The sequence below is a fragment of the Chlorocebus sabaeus genome, chromosome 15 (genome assembly GCF_047675955.1).
Source record: "Chlorocebus sabaeus isolate Y175 chromosome 15, mChlSab1.0.hap1, whole genome shotgun sequence".
Classification (NCBI taxonomy): Eukaryota; Metazoa; Chordata; class Mammalia; order Primates; family Cercopithecidae; genus Chlorocebus; species Chlorocebus sabaeus.
In genome coordinates this window covers 17,266,574-17,287,154 of record NC_132918.1, presented here as the reverse complement: position 1 = coordinate 17,287,154, position 20,581 = coordinate 17,266,574, and the positions used below count along the sequence as shown (strand labels likewise).

At 40.7% G+C, this 20,581-nt stretch overlaps 1 protein-coding gene across 1 annotated transcript; it reads right to left on the bottom strand.

Annotated features, from left to right (window-relative positions):
* Nucleotides 1–1,163: 1,163 nt before the first annotated feature.
* Nucleotides 1,164–20,184, bottom strand: TNFSF10 (TNF superfamily member 10). Its single transcript, XM_007972092.3, has 5 exons — nucleotides 19,942–20,184; nucleotides 11,848–11,985; nucleotides 8,595–8,637; nucleotides 5,882–5,986; nucleotides 1,164–3,433 (listed from the first exon to the last, which is right to left on the bottom strand). The coding sequence occupies exons 1-5, from the start codon at nucleotides 20,071–20,073 to the stop codon at nucleotides 3,006–3,008; spliced, it is 846 nt and encodes a 281-aa protein (XP_007970283.1). The 5' UTR covers nucleotides 20,074–20,184; the 3' UTR covers nucleotides 1,164–3,005.
* Nucleotides 20,185–20,581: the final 397 nt, after the last annotated feature.

Sequence of the window (20,581 nt, the reverse complement as noted above, 5' to 3'; positions counted from 1 at the left end):
CTCCCAAAGTGCTGGGATTACAGGCGTGAGCCTCCGCGCCCGGCCAAGGGATGTTATTGTTTAATATGTGCAGCATTTCATTTTGGGATCATGAAAACTTTCTGGATATGAATAGTGGTGATGGTTGCACAACAGCGGCAGTGTACTTAATGCCACTGAATTGTACACTCACAAAGGATTAAAATGATAAATTTTATGTTAAGTATAGTTTACCATTATTTTTAAATAAAAATATGGCGTAGAGCAGGAATGCACAACTAGACCAATAGCTAAAAAATACCCACAGAAACAGAACCACGAGAGCTTGGTGTATGATAGAAGAGACATTAAAATCAGTGGGGAAAATGAGGGACCAATCAATATACAGTGTTGGACAACTGGCTATTTATATGGTAAAACATAAAATTAGGCCGGGCACGGTGGCTCATGCCTGTAATCTCCGCACTTCGGGAGGCCGAGGCAGGTGGATCACGAGGTCAGGAATTCAAGACCAGCCTGGCCAAGATGGTGAAACCTCGGCTCTACTAAAAATACAAAAAAAAAAAAAAAAAAAAAAAAAAAAAAAAAAATTAGCTAGGTGTGGTGGCATGCACCTGTAATCCCAGCTATTCGGGAGCTGAGGCAGAGAATTTCTTAAACCCGGGAGGTGGAAGTTGCAGTGAGCTGTGATTGCGCCATGCACTCCGGCCTGGGCAACACAGCAAGACTCCATCTCAAAAAAAAAAAAAAAATTAGATTCCTTTCTCACCTCATATACAAATTAAATTACAGTTGAATGACATTATCAAACCATGAAGGCTAAAAACTTTAATTTTTTTAGATATCTGTATGATAGTGCAAAAGATTTCTTGAACAAGGCATGAAAGGTAAGGTAGTTTCCTACAGCTGCTGGAACACAATGTCACAAAGCAGGTGGTTTTCAACAACAGAAAGGTACTGTCTTATAGCTCTGGAGCCCAGAAGTCTGAAATCAAGGTGTCAGCAAGGTCGTGCTTCCTCTGAGATTGCGTAAAACCAATCCTTCCTTGTTTCTTCCGAGCTTCTGATGACGGCTGTCAATCCTTGGTCATCCTTTGGCTCCCAGCAGCACCACTCCATTCTGTGTCTGTAATCACCAGTGTTCTCCCTGTGTGTCTTTGTAAGCAAATAACCACATTTCCCCCTTCTTCTTCTTTTTTTTTTTTTTTGAGATGTCTTGCTGTGTCACCCAGGCTGGAGTGCACTGGTGAGATCTCGGCTCACTGCAACCTCGGCCTCCCGGGTTCACGCCATTCTCCTGCCTCAGCCTCCCGAGCAGCTGGGATTACAGGCACCCACAACCTCGCCAGGCTAATTTTTTGTATTTTTAGTAGAGTCGGGGTTTCACTGTGTTAGCCAGAATGGTCTTGATCTCCTGACTTCGTGATCCACCCACCTCGGCCTCCCAAAGTGCTGGATTTATAGGCGTGAACCACAGCACCCAGCCCCAAATTTCCATCTTCTTACAAAAATGCCAGTGGACCAGGTGCAGTGGCTCACACCTGTAATCCCAGCACTTTGGAAGGCCAAGCGGGGCAGATCACCTGAGGTCAGGAGTTCAAGACCAGCCTGGCCAACATGGCAAAACCCCATCTCTACTAAAAATACAAAATTTAGCTGGGCATGGTGGTGCACACCTGTAATTTCCAGCTACTCGGGAGGCTGAGGCAGGAAAATCGCTTGAACCTGGGAGGCGGAGTTTGCAGTGAACCGAGATTGTGCCATTGCACTCCAGCCTGGGTGACAGAGAGACTCCGTCTAAAAAAATAATAATAAAAATAAAAACAACAACAAAAAAGAATACCAGTCATATTGTATTAAGGGTCCATCCTTTTCCACTATGACCTTATCTTAACTAGTTATATTCACAATGGCCCTATGTCCAAATAAGGTTATATTCTGAGGTACTGGTGAGTAGGACTTCAACATATCTTTCCTGAGGACACAGCACAACTCAACCCAAAACAAAAGTATTAGCCATAAATAAAAGAACTGATACATTTGATCATATTAAATTAAAAGTGAGAAATTTCTTTCTTTTGTAATATGTGTCAGATAAAAGATATGAAAAAAAGATTGGAAGTCTTTTCCCCCATTTTTAGTAATCTTGATGTTATGAAACAAGTGAGTACTAAAGCAAAAACGACAATAAATGTGAGCACTAAAACAAGCATGATACACTGTAATATAGAATTTTATTGAAAAAATAACACATACATATACAATTTTTATTATTATTATTATTATTTTGAAACTAAGTCTTGCTCTGTTGCCAGGCTGGAGTGCGGTGGCGTGATCTTACCTCACTGCAACCTCCGCCTCCCGGGTTCAAACGATTCTCCTGCCTCAGCCTCCCAGGTAACTGGGACTACAGGCATGCACCAACACACCCAACTAATTTTTGTACTTTTAGTAGAGATGGGGTTTCACCATGTTGGTCACTATGGTCTTGATCTCTTGACCTCGTTATCTGCCCACCTTGGGTTCTCAAAGTGTTGGGACTGCAGGCGTGAGCCACTGCATCAGTCCAACCGTGATCTTTTAGTGGTGCCTCTTTTCTCTTTTGACTTAGGAATGTTGTCCCTTAAGGAAACCTGGAGGCTACTACTGTGATACACTACTTGAGAGATGGATTGTTGCTCTTTCTTCTACAAGCTTTGCAAAGAGTAGATTATAAAGACAGAAGATGTTAACCATTGCATTAATGTTTGGAAGCTGAGAGTCTTCTAGATTTCCGCTAGCAAACTGATATGAGGTAGAGTCCTGAAAGATCTATCTGGCAATTTCATTTTCTTGGGATGAGTGAGTCACTTTCAGAACAGTGTGTGTGGTAGAATTTTTTTGGTTGTGGCTGCTCTACTCAGATTGCATAGAGGTTTTTTGTTTGTTTGTTTGTTTTGGTCAGATTTGTTGAAACATCTTCATAGTGTATCATCCTGAAAACTGAATAGTCACTTTGAGGTTATTGCTTTTTCTTTCCAGGTCAGTTAGCCAACTAAAAAGGCCCCGAAAAAGCTGGCTTCATGGTCCATGTCTATCAAGTGCTCATTTGTTACAGAAACAAAAATTCTGTCATCTTTCTTAAGCTCAAATATTCCCCCTTGATAGATGGAATAGAGTCCGTATTCTGCATCTTTAGACCAACAACTATTTCTAGCGCTTTTCATCAGCAGTATAGGGTCAGGATAACTTGTGTATTTGTAAATATATTGCACCATTTGTTTGTCGTTCTTTGTGTTTTCTTTTATTTCCTCCTGAAATCGAAAGTATGTTTGGGAATAGATGTAGTAAAACCCCTTTTCTTGGATGACCAGTTCGCCATTCCTCAAGTGCAAGTTGCTCAGGAATGAAAGCCCACTCCTTGATGATTCCCAGGAGTTTATTTTGCGGCCCAGAGCCTTTTCATTCTTGGAGTCTGTAGGAAATTTAGAGAGAAAGAGAGTTAACAGAAGGGAATTTGTAGCAAAGCAAGGAGCTTCTTTGCAGCTGTGGTTAGCCTATATTTTTGTTGGGATTGCCAGGGATTTCAATCTAATATCAAACTTCTTCCTCCTTCAATCTTATGTGGATTATAAATTCTAGTCACATAGAAATTAGGAGGCTCCTGTATCATTGTGACATTGGGAACTGTTGGGAGTCCCTTGTCTTTTTACACCTTATCAGCTGCTCATGCCACATGTGTCACACTTAGAATGGTAGCACAGGGGATGGCCCACTTAGATAGCAATGGTTACTCCTGGGCAGAACTTCTGCCCTGAATCCGTTCCTCCCTTCTTGTGCTGGTGAACTTAAGTGGACAATCCGGAAGGAAACCTAAATGAACGTATCCATTTCTTTAGGCCTATATCTCAGAAGTTCTTGCCATTCCTTTTGGACTCTTTGGGTCCCTCCTTGATCTCTCTCAGCTCTCCAGAGTCAAAGGCACATCCAAGCAGATGGTTTCTCTAGTCAAAAATAATAGAGGCACAAAGTTGGCAAGGGAGCCTAGATTTAAAGATTCTGAGATACTTGAATCTTTCACACTCAAAGGTTTTGAATGAAAAATGAGCCTTCCAAAATGATATTCCTTTACACTTCCAGCCTATCTCCATGGTTGGTGCAAAATTGGGCTTTTCCAGAGCGTAAACCAATTATATTTATTGATGAGTAGCAAGCAGTAACATCATCATAATCCCCTCACTTGTAGGCAGAACATGCCAATCATTTATAAAACATGAGTCCAAAAATGTCAAGAAGGCAACTACCCAGAAGAAACTAAACCAACCAACCAACCCAAAACCCCCCCAAACAACCTTTTTATCTATTAAGTGGTGTCTGAAAGATTTTTAGACAAATTTATGGGACAAAGCCTCTGATAAAAATAAAGGTGAGTATTTCTTGAGTACATACAATATCAGACATTTTGCATCATTTTGTGAGTTAAGATTTGTCTCAAGTTTGCATATGAAGAAACTGAAGCTTGACTGGGTTAAGTAATTTGCTCAAAACATGCATCTAGGTGAAGAGGAGGTGCGATTCCAACCTAGACATTTACGCTGTAAGACCCATGGACAGAGGCCTGGTGCGGTGGCTCACGCCTGTAATTCCAGCACTTTGGGAGGCTGAGGGGGGACAGATCAGCTGAGGTCGAGTTTGAGACCAGCCTGGTGTGGTGGTGCATGCTTGTAATCCCAGCTACTTGGGTAGGTGAGGCAGGAGAATCGCTTGAAACGGGGAGGCAAAGGTTGCAGTGAGCCGAGATGGCACCATTGCACTCCAGCCTGCGCGACAAAAGTGAAACTCCGTCTCAAAAAAAAAAAAAAAAAAAAGAACAAACAACAACAACAACAAAAATGCACAGTATTACATAGCACCATATCAACATGTATTCTGCCTAGATATAAATTAAATGTAACATATATGGTTAAACTATATGAAACTGGCATTTGTGTAAGTAAAATATGGTCAAATATTGGCAATCTCCTATGGTTTAATTTAATATAAATGCCACTAGGAGAACCTAGTGATCCATAGTGATAGTAAATGATTTAGAACGTTTAAAGAGAAGGGAGATTTGATGGCAAGCAAAGAAGAGAAGTGCAAAGAGGTGGAAGAAGTAATCATAACAGAGAAAGGCTGGGTGCGGTGGTTCACACCTGTAATCCCAGCACTTTGGGAGACGGAGGCAAGTGGATCACCTGAGGTGGGAAGTTTGAGACCAGCCTGACCAACATGGAGAAATCCTGTCTCTACCAAAAATACAAAATTAGCCAGGCGTGGTGGAGCATGCCTGCAATCCCAGGTACTTGGGAGGCTGAGGCAGGAGAATCGCTTGAACCCAGGAGGCGGAGGTTGCAGTGAGCCGAGATAGTGCCACTGCACTCCAGCCTGGGCAACAAGAACGAAACTCTGTCTAAAAAAATAAAAAAAAGAAAGAAAGATGAAAGAAAGAAAAGAAAGAAAGAAAAAAAGGAAGACAGAAAGAAAGAGAAAGAAAGAAAGAAAGAAAGAAAGAAGAAAGAAAGAAAGAAAGAAAGAAAGAAAGAAAGAAAGAAAGAAAGAAAGAAAGAAAGAAAGAAAGAAAGAAAGAAAGAAAGGGAAATTACTCCAAAGAAGGAAAAAAAAAAAAAAAGGGATCCTGGCAACTGCAAAAACCCAATTCTCCCACTTTGTAATTTTCCTGAGACCAGTTATGTCATGGCAGTAATGGAGCTATTTGTCTGTAATCTCGCATCTGAAAACAGTCAGTCTGAGATCTGATTAATACTGAGCATTTTGTAGATAGCCATATAAACATTTCAGGTAAAATTATTTAAAAAATAAGTTACTTGGCACAATCCTTCCATTATTTTCCCTTAAGTCACTTATTTGTTGTTTTTCTTACTTGGAGAAGACAATGTGTTGCTTCTTCCTCTGGTCCCAGTTATGTGAGCTGCTACTCTCTGAGGACCTCTTTCTCTCACTAGGGGAGAAGTATTTTGTTGCTTTTCTAAAAGAGAAATGATAAAGAATCATCAACACTTGCCACACTAGTTCTCAAATACATTGCTGTTCATAGGTGTTGTCAATCAGTCATTGTAAGCATACTGGGCTTCCAAAGTTGATTCCATGAGTTTTCATAAAAATAACAGTTTGATATTATGATCAGCCTACCTCAGCTTATGATCAACTTGAAAAGTACTTTACACGGGAAGAATAAGCAGTAACATGGATTATAATTTATCAGTGTCTCACAGGTAAGGTCCAAAGAGAATACAACAAAGTGAAGATTCTATCCCTTTTCCAAAAATATAAATAAAGAAATAACTGTAGACATGTAATAATGCTGCTGAGTTAAAGTATGCAAATAACCACGTATTGGCAAATTTCCACCTTGAATTACATACAGAAATAAACAGAGTGGTACCAATTTTTGTCATCTCAATTTTCCTTTCTCTATGCTAACTACTGTAGATTCTAAAGCAGTAGCAATTATAACAATTGCCCTTAGATGCGGCAAACTGGTATCCAACAGTCATCCTGCAACCACCCTTCCAAAAAGAAAGAACAGGAATTGACATTCTGGTTATGATATTGAGTATACAAGCATATAAGTTGCGAATTCACTAGATCACAATAAACAACATTTATTGATCACCGTCCAGAGTATTTTGGAGTAGCCTTAAAGAAACAGAAATGTAGGCTGGGCACGGTGGCTCATGCCTGTAATCCCAGCACTTTGGGAGGCTGAGGTGGGCGGGTCATGTCAGGAGATGGAGACCATCCTGGCTAACATGGTGCGACCCAGTCTCTACTGAAAATACAAAAAAATTAGCCAGGCGTGGTGGCGGGAGCCTATAGTCCCAGCTACTCAGGAGGCTGAGGCAGAAGAATGCTGTGAACCCAGGAGGTGGAACTTGCAGTGAGCAGAGATTGCACCACTGCACTCCAGCCTGGGCGACAGAGTGAGACTCCATCAAAAAATAAAACTTAAAAAAAAAACGGAAAAGAAATGTAACAAATGACTTTCTCTAAAAAATCAGTTCATACTTCCCAAGAGTGCTTACATTGGTTGTAAGATAAATTATATTCTTTCATCAAACAGACAGTGCTAGGGTAAGGCACTACACCCTAAAGGGCCACAGATATTAATCACTGACTTCACTGACCATGTCCTCAAGGGACTTACAGCCTTCTACAGAAAATATGAATTAGAAAGTGATAATTTGAAGGCCAAAATGGGTGGATCGCTTAGCCTAAGAGTTTGAGATTAGCCTGGGCGACATAGTGAACCCTTGTCTCTATAAAAAATAGAAAAATCAGCCAGGTGTGTTGGCCTGTGCCTATAGCCCTGCTATTCGGGAAACTGAGGTGGGAGGATTGCTTGAGGCCAGGAAGTTGAGGCTGCAGTGAGCCATGATCGCACCACTGCGCTCCAGCCTGGGCAACAGATTTGTTAAGGTCATTTCAAGCATATGGATAGGAAAGCCTAGATTTGAAAGCAAAATTTTAAAAGAGGAAATTTCCTACTGGTTATATTAAACACCTCCCAGAAAAGAAACTTGCAAATATGTGTATCGATGTACCATGGATATATCTTGGTATACAGAGTAGTGTTTCATCTTACTGAGATGAATAACAAAGAATTTTATTCTTCCAACACTGAAAACAGTACATGCATCTATCTGCTATAGACCATTAATCTGGTATGAATCATCCGAACAGGTGGAGTGTTCAACATTCTGACTACTGCTTTCATCTTTGGAGAAATGATAAGAAAGAAGGCTTAGACCCCAGGACCAGATTCTGTCCTTTATATTTAAGAAAACATATTTAATAAAGGAAAATGGGGGTGCCAAGTGATGAAGAAGTTTATTGCATTGGAAAAGAATAACATTTAAAAAATAACTGAAAGGAAATGAACAAGGTATGTGTGATAAAAATAACAGAGTGCAGGGAATTTACTTAGAAAGGTGTCCACAGAAGCCCTCTCTGAAGAGGTGACAATTACATGAGCTGTGAAGGATGAGGGAGTGTCAGATGGAAGGCTAAAGAAGCCAGCCTGGGCAATAGTACTGAACAGAGAGGTGGGTCAAGAGAAGGCTGCTGACCATGAACAAGAGGGTGGTGTGGCATGAAGACCACAGGATGAGGATCGTGGATGGGTAGAAAGATTGTTGGGAAAGGGATGATGGAGGAGGAGGCTTTCGTAAAGAAAGACCTGGAACCCAGTGGTAGCCTGAAACAAAGAAGGGTAACTTTAAGGGATTTCATTTATTTCTCTCAGTTTCCCAGAAATGATTTAAGATGGCTTGTTTGTAACACATTAGAAGGTAGAAACAAATAAGTGAAGAAATTAAGGAAAAAGAAAAATTCATGGGGCAGAATAAAATTAAGCTGAAATAAAGTTCTGACCATAGGTGGGCCACAGATTTGATTCTGAGTTTCCTAGCTGCCAATGTAAAGAGGGAAATAGAATCAACAAGTGGCTTGAGATACAGAGCAGCAGATCAGAGGATGGAGGAGTGGATGAGAACAGAGAGGAGAATGGAGAACTATTCACCACCTGTCATGAAGATGACAGTAAAAAATTAAAATAACAACAAAAAAGATAGTACCTTGAACTGTAGAAATGGTTTCCTCAGAGGTTCTCAAAATCATCTGCAAATATTATTAAATAAAGCTTATTAATTTCCCTAAAAATTTAAACTGACAATAGAATGCCTATGGATCTTCTTGCTGATATCTAAAGGAAATTTCTACATGCATTATCAATCTAGGAAGCTTTAAGTTGGTCAAGCATAGGGTCTGTAAGGGGTGGTGTGGGAGCTGGGATGACTATTGAAATAGCTGTCCCCACACCGTAATCAAGGGATGGTCCTCTACCTGGGAAAGTTCTGTTGCTGGATGAAGTCTTGGAAAGGTCACACCTGGAGCAGTGCAGGAGGAAGAAGCCATCTGCCATGTGAATTCAGCCAAATGTGGCTGATAGGTGTGGCAGCCATGTCATGTCACTTTCTGTGTGTAGGGTGTACGTGCACCTTCGTGTGTGTGTGTATAAGTGCACTGGGTAACAGAGCCCAGAGGCTTAAAATTATTGGACAGACCCAAGCCTCAAGACGTAGGGCACACTTCCTCTCTCTCAGGATGCCCACAGACATACATAGCCTATCAAGGTATAACCTGACAACACCATGTCATTCTTTCACTTCTGAGAATGTGGCTGAGCCATTCTCAACAAAAAGATATTTTACCACCTTCCCATATATTTGCTAAATATCTAGTAACCTCCCCCTCCCTTTGTACTAACCAATGGGGAAAACCAATAAGAAACAGTGAAAAGCAAACCTTTCTATTAACTGGGAAGATCCTGACTTGGCTCATCCACGGATTCTGAATTCAGCTGTGTCCCTCCTGCCACCTTCTCCCATCACTGCCCTCTTTCCCAATCACTCTAGTTAATGTTGCAACTGTCAGAAACTTGCGTTCTCTGTACTTCCACCCCAAAGCAGAAGCTCTCTGCTTCTCCCTCCACCTCAAGCCCTGATACCAGATAATGGGGTCAGGGTTGGTGGTGGTGGACTGACTGTAATCAGTTCTCTGGGCACTGACATACAGGAAGGGGAAGTGAGAGAAAACCACAGCATTCTCTCTTATCTCTCTCTCTCTCATTTCTCTCTGTGTGTCTCTCTTTCCCACTCTTATTCTCTCTTTCTCTTATTCTGCAACAGAAAGGAAGGAAAGAAGGGGAAGCAGCAGGAGAAAGAAAAGGGACTTTCCTACAATGTGGGAGGCAAAATAAAAAGAGTGACTAGAAGCATGGCCAGATGCCCTGCGTTCAAATGTTTCAGTTACTGGCTCTGTGAGACTGCTCAAGCTATTTAACTGATCTAAACTTCAATTTATTAATCTATTTTAAAAATATATTTAAGAGGATAATAATGACTTATTATTCAGAGCTGTCGTGATGATTAAATGAGATAATGGGCATAGGATATTTACTGGAATAAGTCCGTTCGACTAATGTGCCTGAAAAAAAAAGAGAATTATTTTTCCCACATTCTCACCTATTCTCCCAGCTTCTCGCTATTCTAGTTGGTAGCAGGATGTGAGAATGGGAGGGAGAATGGCAGGAATAGCAGGAAAAAGAAATGTCCTCACTATTTCTCTTATCTCCCCACTCCCTGTCCACAGCACCCAGCCCTCTCCTCAGTCTCCAGATTTCTACCGTAGTTCTGAGTCGCTCTCCCCTGCTGGACAATTGCACTTCCATCCTCCCCAAGCTCCTATCCCAGGAACTTGGGAGTTTCATTTCTCAGCTTCCTCAGGACCCTTCTCCAGCCCAGGCTTTTCCTAGTCTCCTGGTCCTTGCCCTCTGAGCACTCGCTGTCATTTGCAGTGGTGGAATCACAGTTGCTTCCGTATAGCTTGTGTGGAGTGGGTCCCCCTGCCCAGGGCCACGCTGCCAGGGCAGCCACAGAGCAGCTATGTTTCTAGGACTCCTAGGAGGAAATCTAGTTTCATTTCCCATAGAAATAGCATCTTACGTATGTCAAGGCTCTATTGTGAAAACAGCTCAGGATTATAAACTTGATCCCTAACCACCAATATAACAGTATTTATATGGAGAAACAGATGCAGAGCACCAAACAATGGACTTACAAACATGTGTAAAACACATTCTCCTCCTACCCTGGGAATTCCCCCAGTTAATGTCTTTAAACAATGGTGGTGTATGTGGTACTTCATAGTTTACAGAGTATTTTTATAGTCATGTTCTCATCTCATATTTTTACATAGGCAGAAGCAATTTATTATTTATTTATTTATTTATTTATTTATTTATTTATTCATTTATTTATTTTGGTTTTTGAGGTAGAGTCATGTTCTGTTGCCCAGGCTGGAGTGCAGTGGCACAATCTCAGCCCACTGCAATCTCTGCCTCTTGGGTTCAAGCAATTCTCCTGTCTCAGCCTCCCAAGTAGCTGGGAGTACAGGCACGCACCACCACACTTTGCTAATTTTTGTATTTTTAGTAGAGATGGGATTTCACCATGTTGGCTAGGCTGGTCTTCAACTCCTGACCTCATCTGCCTGCCTCAGCCTTCCAAAGTGTTGGGATTATAGGCATGAGCCACTACACCCGGCCGCAAATATTATTAAATGCCATTTTACAAAGAAAGAAGAGCCTAAGAGAAGAAACTTGATTTGATCTGTCACTCTGCCACATTTAGTAAAATAAGCCGTTAACTAACATGTTTCTGCTGGAGGTCCTGTTTAAGCAACTTCCATAAACAGATACTTTTTGTAATTTGTTATTTATTGGCTGTAAATTAAGAAAAAACCACCTTCAAATTCTCAGAGTATCTCTTTCTTCCCTTCCCTTCCTTTCCTCTTTCTTCCCTCTTACTTTCCTCTTCCTTCATCTCTGTATGCATACAAAAATAAATATTTAATTCCAGACATCGGTAATGTGGGAAGAATATAAAACATCATTATTTGATCTCCTTTATCTTTTGAATGAAAAAAAATCTCACACATTCTTTATGACTTTGTGACCTTCTCTTCATTACCCTGTGTGTGCCTCAGTTTCCATAATGTGAGATCAAAAGATTAGACTAGATGTGGAGTCTGTCTGGGGCAGAGGAATGAACTCTAGATCAGGAGTTGGCCAGGCCCTGCCTTTTGGTGCTATGCCCCATTTTCCTAGTTCTGTGAATTTGGGGGAAATTACTTAAATACTCTGGGCCTAAGTTTTCTTATTTGTAAAATGCAGAGTCTAGGCTTGATTATCTTAAAGATTCCTTCACTTTAAGGAATTCTTCTGGCCTTATCTGCCTACTGGTGAGGTCACCTGGTGAGATTACATACCTTTCTAACGAGTTGACGGAGTTGCCACTTGACTTGCCAGCAGGGGCTCTTCATACTCTCTTCGTCATTGGGATCCCAAGAACTGTCATCTTCTTTCAAGAAACAAGCAATGCCACTTTTGGAGTACTTGTCCTGCATCTGGGTTGAGATGGAATATAACACAATATTTTGCATAAGTGCTTTTTATTTTTGTTCATTTGGAAGTTAAGACAACAGAAACTGATAGCAGACTTAGAGACGTTTTGGCACATTGAGTAAGTTCCTGTCTGAAATAAAAGTAAGCATGCTCTCCTTAGTCCTTAAAAAAAAAAAAGAGAGAGAAAGAGAATAAAAGTAAGCAGCTGGATATGGTGGAAAGGATGCAGGTGTGAGTCAGGCATCTGGAGTCACAGTGTCCTTCCCTGCCTCCCTTACTAAACAGCTGTGCTTTTCTTGACAAGTTGCTTCCATTCTCCTGTGTCTGTTCATTAGTTTCGAGCCGGTTCACTATGGTGATTCTGAGGTCTCTTCCAGCTCTGCAACGGTATGTATCCCGTTTTGAAGCTGGAAACCTACCTAGATACAAGGTTGGTAGTGGAGTCAGTTTAAATTTTAGGATCCTAAATAAAAAACAGCCAAATCATTTGGGAGGGGGTTATGTTCTGTTTCTTGATCTGAGCTGTGGCTAGCTAAGTAGATTCTAGTTACTGATCTGATTTCTACTCCTCTGAATGGCAGAATCTGGACCATGTTGCCGCTAGAAATCTGAACGCTGTTTCATTAAATGTTTACACTAACTAGGGATTTATTGGCAGAGACTTTAAATACTCTTTGAAGGTTTTCTCCCTGTTTCTGCTTGAAAGTAAACAATGGCAATAGCCAGATCATTGTCAACAAATTCCTCACTCTCATCAACAAATCCTTGCTTGATGTTATAAGCACACACAAACACACACACCCCAAACCACCCAGAACTCTTCAGGCTGATCATTGTTTAATCAAGGAATACAGGAAACAGAAGGTCCAAACAAAGCCAGAAGGATTTTCTCTTCTGTTTTGTTTTGTTTTAACAAGTGGGATGGAAGAGACGTTATTTCCCTGAAAAAATCTGCTGAATTGACTCTACCTGGGGAAATAAATGAGAAAATGGCAATTTTAATCTGTTATTTGAACTAAGGTGCTGCAAAGCTTGAAGGGAGGATCAAATTGAATGATGATTCACTCCTTTCTATAGAAAGACGATCTCATTTTAAATCAGAATATCTGAACTGTTCATGAGCGGTCCTAGCCAAAATCACACAGTTCTGTACTCAGCCATGTAACCCTTGGACATCTGGCCAAGGTCCCTCAAATGCAAAAGTGCAAACTTGAGTTAATAAATTTCTTCCACACACCCTGTCATAGATCATTCATTTACTTTTAAACAAATGTTTATTTTCTTTCTTCTTCTTTTAAACAACAAGAGAAAAACATTCCCATAGTATATGTAGTTGGAGGTGAAGCTGGGGCTGCCCAAGTTGAGATATGACTGGCCGTGGACTTAGGTACATTTCCTTGCCCCTGCCTGCCCCACCTGTAGACATCTAGTTGCAACTCCAATTGACTTGGGAGATGCAAAACCTTTCCAAGGAAGGCACTCAGTCACATATGATTCAGAAATACGAAAGCATGTCTAGCAAACTGTGGGAAAGGATCATGAAGGAAGAGACGAGAAACTGGGATCAGCTACAAGGCCTGAGGGTAGTTCCAGGAAGAGCGAACTTTCCCTGGACACGTCCCAGTTCACCCAGTATGAGTGGACTCTGGCCAAGCTTCGGTTTGATTACACTGAACAAGCAGGCTCACAAGTCTCTCTAACTTGTTGGGGCAAAAAGGTGTGCCTGACACAGAAAGGAGGGAGAAGTATGCCTTTTTACTTCACATCAGCTGTAAGCTGTCTCAGCAGGAAATGGCTGAAGATGGGAGGCTCCAGCCATGAGAGGCAAGGTGCACAGTTGACAGCTACCTGTGATCAGGCAGTAATGGCAGCAGGCAACAACTTGTCAACTGAGGTGGAATTTGACATGGATGGTGGTAGTGGAGCTTGAGCCACAGGACCAGCCCAGTTTAGTACCAATTGCTGGCTACAGCCTGTGATCCCTTCTGGTATTTTCCAGAAATACTTTCAGGAGGAGGTGGGGGGAACCTGGAAAACTGAGTGAGGTCCTGGGTATAAGTGGATGGGAGGTTGATAAGCTAATGTAGCTACATTATTACCCAGGAGTTTATAAAGCCTGGATACATTCAGGATACACAGGCAAGTTGGGAAGCATGGAAAAGTAAAGAACGCTTTTCTAAAAGAAAAAAAAAACCCTCCAAAAACTAAATAAGTAAATCACAATAACAAACAAAAAACTGAAACAACCACTAATGGCATCTATATTCCCACCTCCTAGTTAACCTTTGGATGATCTCTCTTGTTTATGGAGGTGAGATCATACTATGTGTGTGCATAATTTTGAGTATGGTTGTTTTCTCATAAGACTATATAAAAATGTTGTGTTCTTGAAATCTGTATGAAAATTACATATGGATAGCGTGGATATTTTTATGACATTCCCTGTAGAAAATTTGTAAAACATAGAAAAAGAAAAAGAAAAAAAGCACCCATAATCATACCATCTAGAGATCACATTGTCATTTTGGTGTTTCTCTTTCTACTGTTTTCTGAACAATAGAAATCCAGAGAGGAAGCCTCAATCACCCTCTCCACCCTCACATGTTTCCTGCATCATGAATTTTGGTAGTTTCTTCTATAGAACTTGGCCAATGCTGGTGACTAGACACATGGTGAGTTGACGTGGGGTGCTGTGGTTATTCCAAGAATGATAATTAAGATGATATGTCTCCCCCTGCCTCCTCCCATCCTTTCCACTTCAAAGTATGAGTTTCCTGCAGCATATCACAGGCTGAGGCTATATTCTCTAACTAACCACACTTGGGCACTGGGGGCGGAAGGTAGCGTGTGGGGGTTATTTTCATTTGCGTGCCTCTGAAAAGAAAGCTCTTGCACTGGGTGCCTGTTCTTCAGCTCCAGAAGCCCTTGGTTCTGAAAAGTGGATTTCCATGGTGACTGCTCTTGGTGCTGTTACAAACATGGTAGTTATCTAGGCCAGGGTCAACCAGTCCTTGATGGGGCTTGAGGTCAGCAGGGTAGACTCAGCAAGGTAGACTTCAAGATGGCAGCACTGACCCTCTCTACTGCCCAGACATTAGTCTCTGGCAATCATTTTCTGCAAACTGCAAATAGCATAAAGGATCATTTACGGAGATCTGTGGAGAGGAATCCCTTCTCCTTTTTCCTCCCCATCTATGATGCCACAGTGATAGGCCATTCCCTTATCATAAAACTTTCTCAGAGGGACACAGACTTTGGGGGCTCAGCCCATATTTGTTGTTCATGTTTGCTGGTCTACAGGCTTATTTGTGAAGATCCAATCCAATGTTATGAAGCCTTCCTTAACCCTTACATCCTATAATCCTTGCAGACTGTATCTTCTACAAAATTTCACCAGCCAAAGTGGAGCCTATATTCAATTTTAAGAAATTAATACTTAAGTTGAATATACTTTTCCAAAGTCTACACAGAAGATTCAAATATACTTTCCCTTTGGAAAATTTCTGATGAAGAAAGTGACACCTTCAGGAGACTTTTCAGCAGGAATTACAATGCTACTATAAAAATAGCATTGTAATGTATTGAAAAAAGTATATTAAAAAAAAAAGTAGGTGCTTCAATTTATTGAGTACCTCCTTCATGCCTGGGTTCAAAATCAGGCTTTACCTTTTACTAGTTTTGTAATCTTGAACAAATCTCTTAACTTCACCTCAGCCTTAGTTTGTTCATCTATAATATGGGGTAATTATACTTACGTTATAGAATTGTTATGAGAATTGAAATCAGGCAATACTTTTCAAAGTTCCTGGTACACAGCAATTGCTCAATATCTGTAATTCTCCTAGCTTTCTTGCACTCTCAATGAATTCTTCTGCATGCCTAATGTATATGTATTCATATGTCAAAATGCAATTAGGAAAAATGTGTGCAAGTGGGAAGATCTTAAGCCTTATATGAAATTTCCATTTTTATAGTAGAATTGAAAAAGAAATTTGATTATATATACAGACAATTGCATGAGTCAGTTGAGTAAATAACTGGTTGATTCAATCTTAAAATTAGTCCCAACTTGCAATGTGAGCAAATTGATGGAGCTACTTGGGTATGGAGTAACAGCTTTACTCTGTTTATGCTGTAAAGTTAAGAAAGGTTAGGAAATTCTGGCTCCAAATTGGTGCCAGTCTCTCGTGTAGACTTAAAGCTAAAGGTATGACTATAGTTTCATGAACATTTTTTTTGTTACAAAAGAAACTCTTTTCTAAATGTGCCTACAATAAACCTGACTTTACTGGTCATCTAATGGTAGCCATAATTTTCACAATTACTTGCAAATAAAACAAGAGTCTGCCTCATCCATTTCCAAAAGAAAAATTTCTGACTGATTGAGATAACCAAACTTACACTCCACAGGATATGCAAACTGTAGTTCCCTAGCAAATAGTTACCACTCTATGTCTTTTACACAATTTATACTTTTCTGAGATCCTTAGTCTTTCATTTCCTAGTCAGCTGGCAGAGTTGGTGCTACAGGATGGACTGTGCAAGCACTGTACATTACAAGGTGTACATAGGTTAAACCTGTGGACATCCCACTATGGAGGGAAGAGACTACAGACCTGGGTGCTAGTCACCCCAGCACTGCCTCCAAAGCCTTGTCTGAACATGAGTACATTATTTCTTGTCTCCTCATCTGTAAAAATGTGGTTGTGGTGGTAGGGGGAGGATCTGAAGTTCCTTGTAGCTCATAATTCTCTACTATTTAATATACAATGAGTTAAAATATATATTAGAAGTCCAAAACCGAGTTGGTTTATTTTCAGCAATTTTGGAGTCATAGTTCCAGGGATTTTCATCGAGAAAATCATAAATTAAAGTGGCACTAAGTATTTGTTTGTTTGTTTCTACCAAAGATACTTCAATTTGTACATGGACCATCCATAGGCAGAGACTGGCAGTTTGCTTTTCAATTGTTTTATCATGAACAGCTGTGTCTATTTGATAACTTCTTTATTATGGATTTTACCCATGACATGCCTGTGCCCCAGGAATAGGCAGAATGCCAGTCCTTTGTATTCTCACTTACTGTCAACACAGGAATGCCTCATACCTAAAAGCAAAACATTTCAAAGGTGTGAAACTTCACCAGGACTAGCTACATCTGGAATACAAAACGGGAGTGTTCAGTGATTTAGAGCCTGGCTTTGGGTTGAGCCTGACTCTGCCCTTGTTGCCTGCATATTCGTGGTGCCTACTGCATTGGCAAAGGCTGTTCATTCATTCAACAAGTATTTAGTGAACCACAAGTATTAGTATTAGTGGTTACTTGGGAACCACATGCTAGACCCAGAGTTATACCGGTGAACAGAAGCAGACACAACTCTGATACAGCTACCTTAACCCTCAAGAATTCATGAGTCAAGAACTGTAACTCCAACTCGGAACAGCAAAGCAGGGAAGATGGCTACAGTAACCAAAACAGCATGCTACTGGTACCAAAACAGATATATAGACCAATGGAACAGAACAGAGGCCTCAGAAAAAACACCACACATCCACAACCACCTGATCTTTGACAAACCTGACAAAAACAAGCAATGGGGAAAAGATTCCCTATTTAATAAATGGTGCTGGGAAAACTGGCTAGTCATATGCAGAAAACAGAAACTGAGCCCCTTCCTTATAGCTTCTAATAATTAACTCAAGATGGATTAAAGACTTAAACGTAAAACCTAAAACCATAAAAACCCCAGAAGAAAACCTAGGCAATACCATTCAAGACACAGGCATGGGCAAAAACTTCATGACTAAAACACTAAAAGGAATTGCACAGAAGTCAAAATTGATAAATGGGATCTAACTAAACTAAAGAGCTTCTGCACAGCAGAAGAAACTACTATCAGAGTGAACAGGCAACCTACGGAATAGGAGAAAATTTTTACAATCTACCCATCTGACAAAGGTCTAATATGCAGAATACACAAGGAATTTGTTTCTTGTAAAACAAATTGACAAGAAAAAACAAACAACCACATAAAAAGTGGGCAAAAGATAGGAACAGATACTTCTCAAAAGAAGACATTTATGTAGCCAACAAACACATGAAAAAAAGTTCATCATCACTGGTCATTCAAGAAATGCAAATCAAAACCACAATGAGATCCCATCTCACTCCAGTTAGAATGGTAGTTATTAAAAAGTCAGAAAACAACAGATGCTGGAAGGATGTGGAGAAACAGGAATGCTTTTACACCGTTGGTGGGAGAATAAATTAGTTCAACCATTGTGGAAGACAGTATGGCAATTCCTCAAGGATCTAGAACCAGAAATACCATTCAACCCAGCAATCCCATTACAGGGTATACACCCAAAGGGTTATAAATCATTCTGCTATAGAGACACATGCACACATATGTTTATTGCAGCACCATTTACAATAGCAAAGACTTGGAATCAACCCAAATGCTCATCAGTGATAGACTGGATAAAGAATATGTGGCACATATACACATACTACATATACATATACCACATATACACATATACATATACTACATAGTATGGAATACTATGCAGCCATAAAAAAGAATGAGATCATGTCCTTTGCAGAGACACGGATGAAGCTGGAAACTATCATTCTCAGCAAATTAACACAGGAACAGAAAACCAAACACTGCATGTTCTCACTTATAATGAACAATGAGAACATATGGACACAGGGAGGGGAATATCACACACTGGGGCTTGCCAGGGGGTGGGTGGCAAGGGGAGGGAGAGCATTAGGACAAATACCTAATGAATGTGGGGCTTACAACCTAGGTGATGGGTTGATGGGTGCAGCAAACCACCATGGCACATGTATACCTATGTAACGAACCTGCACGTTCTGCACATGTATCCCAGAACTTAAAGTAAAATAAAAAAACTAAAAAATAAAGAAATCTGTTTGCCAGAATTCACAAAGAACAATAGACCTCATGTGAGTTACGAACCTGAACTTCATCCTGCTGTGTGCTGTTGGATAAAGACTCTAAGAGCTACCTTACAGATTTTTTCGACAGGAAGTATCACAGTAATAAGGCCCTGTTTAAAGGCTGTTGCTACTGCTGTGGAACAGATTTACCCATTTGTGTTTGAAAGCAGGAAAGAAATTTTATCATTCACCACTTAATTGGTTAGAATCTCTAACTGAGCACCTTTTAAAACCTGCTGCACTTTGGACTCAAAAGGAAAACTGGACCAATGGTAATTGAGGAAACAGACTCTTTTATTTATTCATGGCTGCCATGTAAGCTCCAGTCCCTGTGGATTTTATTCCAAACCTTGCTGTAACATAAAAAAGGAAGTTTACAAGACATACCATTGCTGCTTTTACAAAAGGCCATTCTATTTATTTTCGCAGTAATTCTCACGTCCCCATAAGCAGAGCTGTCACAGTGTGCGCTACCTTAGGTTGTTTTATTGTTGTCATTGTTATTTTTTTCTATTTTGAGCTAATGTGTTTTATTTGTGAATAGTCTTTTACATTTTTGTATGCTGAATATGGGCACCAAAGAACCTGTAAAAGTTATCTTTTTCAATTGAATGTGCACAAATAAAAGTTTGGAAAAGAAAAAAGAACTATAAAGCATTTAGCAGAAAGCTTTCATGAACAGTTGCAATGGCTAATATTATAAAATATGCATACTTTTAAAAACCAAAAATCCCTTAGGAGTTTTGTTGCCCACATCTGCTAGTAACTAGTGGAGCCAGTTCTGTCACTGCACTTAGTTTACACAATTTCTTGAACTTACACTTTTGCGAGGACCTCAGTGATTATGCAATTTAGCAGTTAGAGTGCACCCACTGAGAAAGGAAGCAGTGAAGTCTTCAGAGAGGAGCAAGCTGACATGCAAAGGAGAAGCAGGTAACCAGACAGTTGCTAAGCGCCCCCGAGACCCAGTGCACTGCCCTGCACTGACCTGCTTCAGCTCGTTGGTGAAGTACACGTAAGTTACAGCTGCACAGAGGGACTGCAGGAGCACTGTGAAGATCAGGATCAGCACGCAGGTCTGCCCCGGGCTGGGTCCCCCCTGGGCCTCCATCATAGCCATGATCCTGTCAGAGTCTGACTGCTGTAAGTCAGCCAAGCAGCCAGTCACTGAAGCCCTTCCTTTTCTATTCTTTTATAGTCAGTGAGGAAACGAATGCGGATGAGTTGTTTTTCTGGGTTCTGTGGCCTTGGCCTCGCCCACATCCATTGAACTTGCATCTGTCCCTCCCCTTTCCTACCGCCCAGTGACAACTCTTGTCTCAAAGTAGTTGCTGGAAAGGAGGGAAATTGAAAGAAGCTCCTCTCCTTGCCCTTGGGATCCATGCACCCCTTCTCTGCACCCACCTCAAGCCCATTTCTCTCTTCTCTTTCTTGCTCTCCTTTTTATAATGTCCTCAGCCAAAGAGGGGAGGGATTTTCTTTGTTTTTCCCTAACACATCCTCATTCTACCACAGAGCTCTAAGCCTCATGGCCTGGCTGTCATAGGTACAAGGCCTATTTTCTAAATTATAAGATAACTTTTATGACCTGAAACTTCCATATCTGGTTTTTCTCATGCTACTATGAG

Excerpts from the sequence above, each read along its gene's own strand:
- TNFSF10 (XM_007972092.3), bottom strand. The coding sequence starts at position 20,073 with ATGGCTATGATGGAGGCCCAGGGGGGACCCAGCCCGGGGCAGACCTGC. Across the intron at positions 11,986-19,941 it reads TCACCAACGAGCTGAAGCAG|ATGCAGGACAAGTACTCCAA; the intron begins GTCAGTGCAGGG and ends ATCTCAACCCAG. Across the intron at positions 8,638-11,847 it reads TCCGTCAACTCGTTAGAAAG|ATGATTTTGAGAACCTCTGA; the intron begins GTATGTAATCTC and ends TAATATTTGCAG.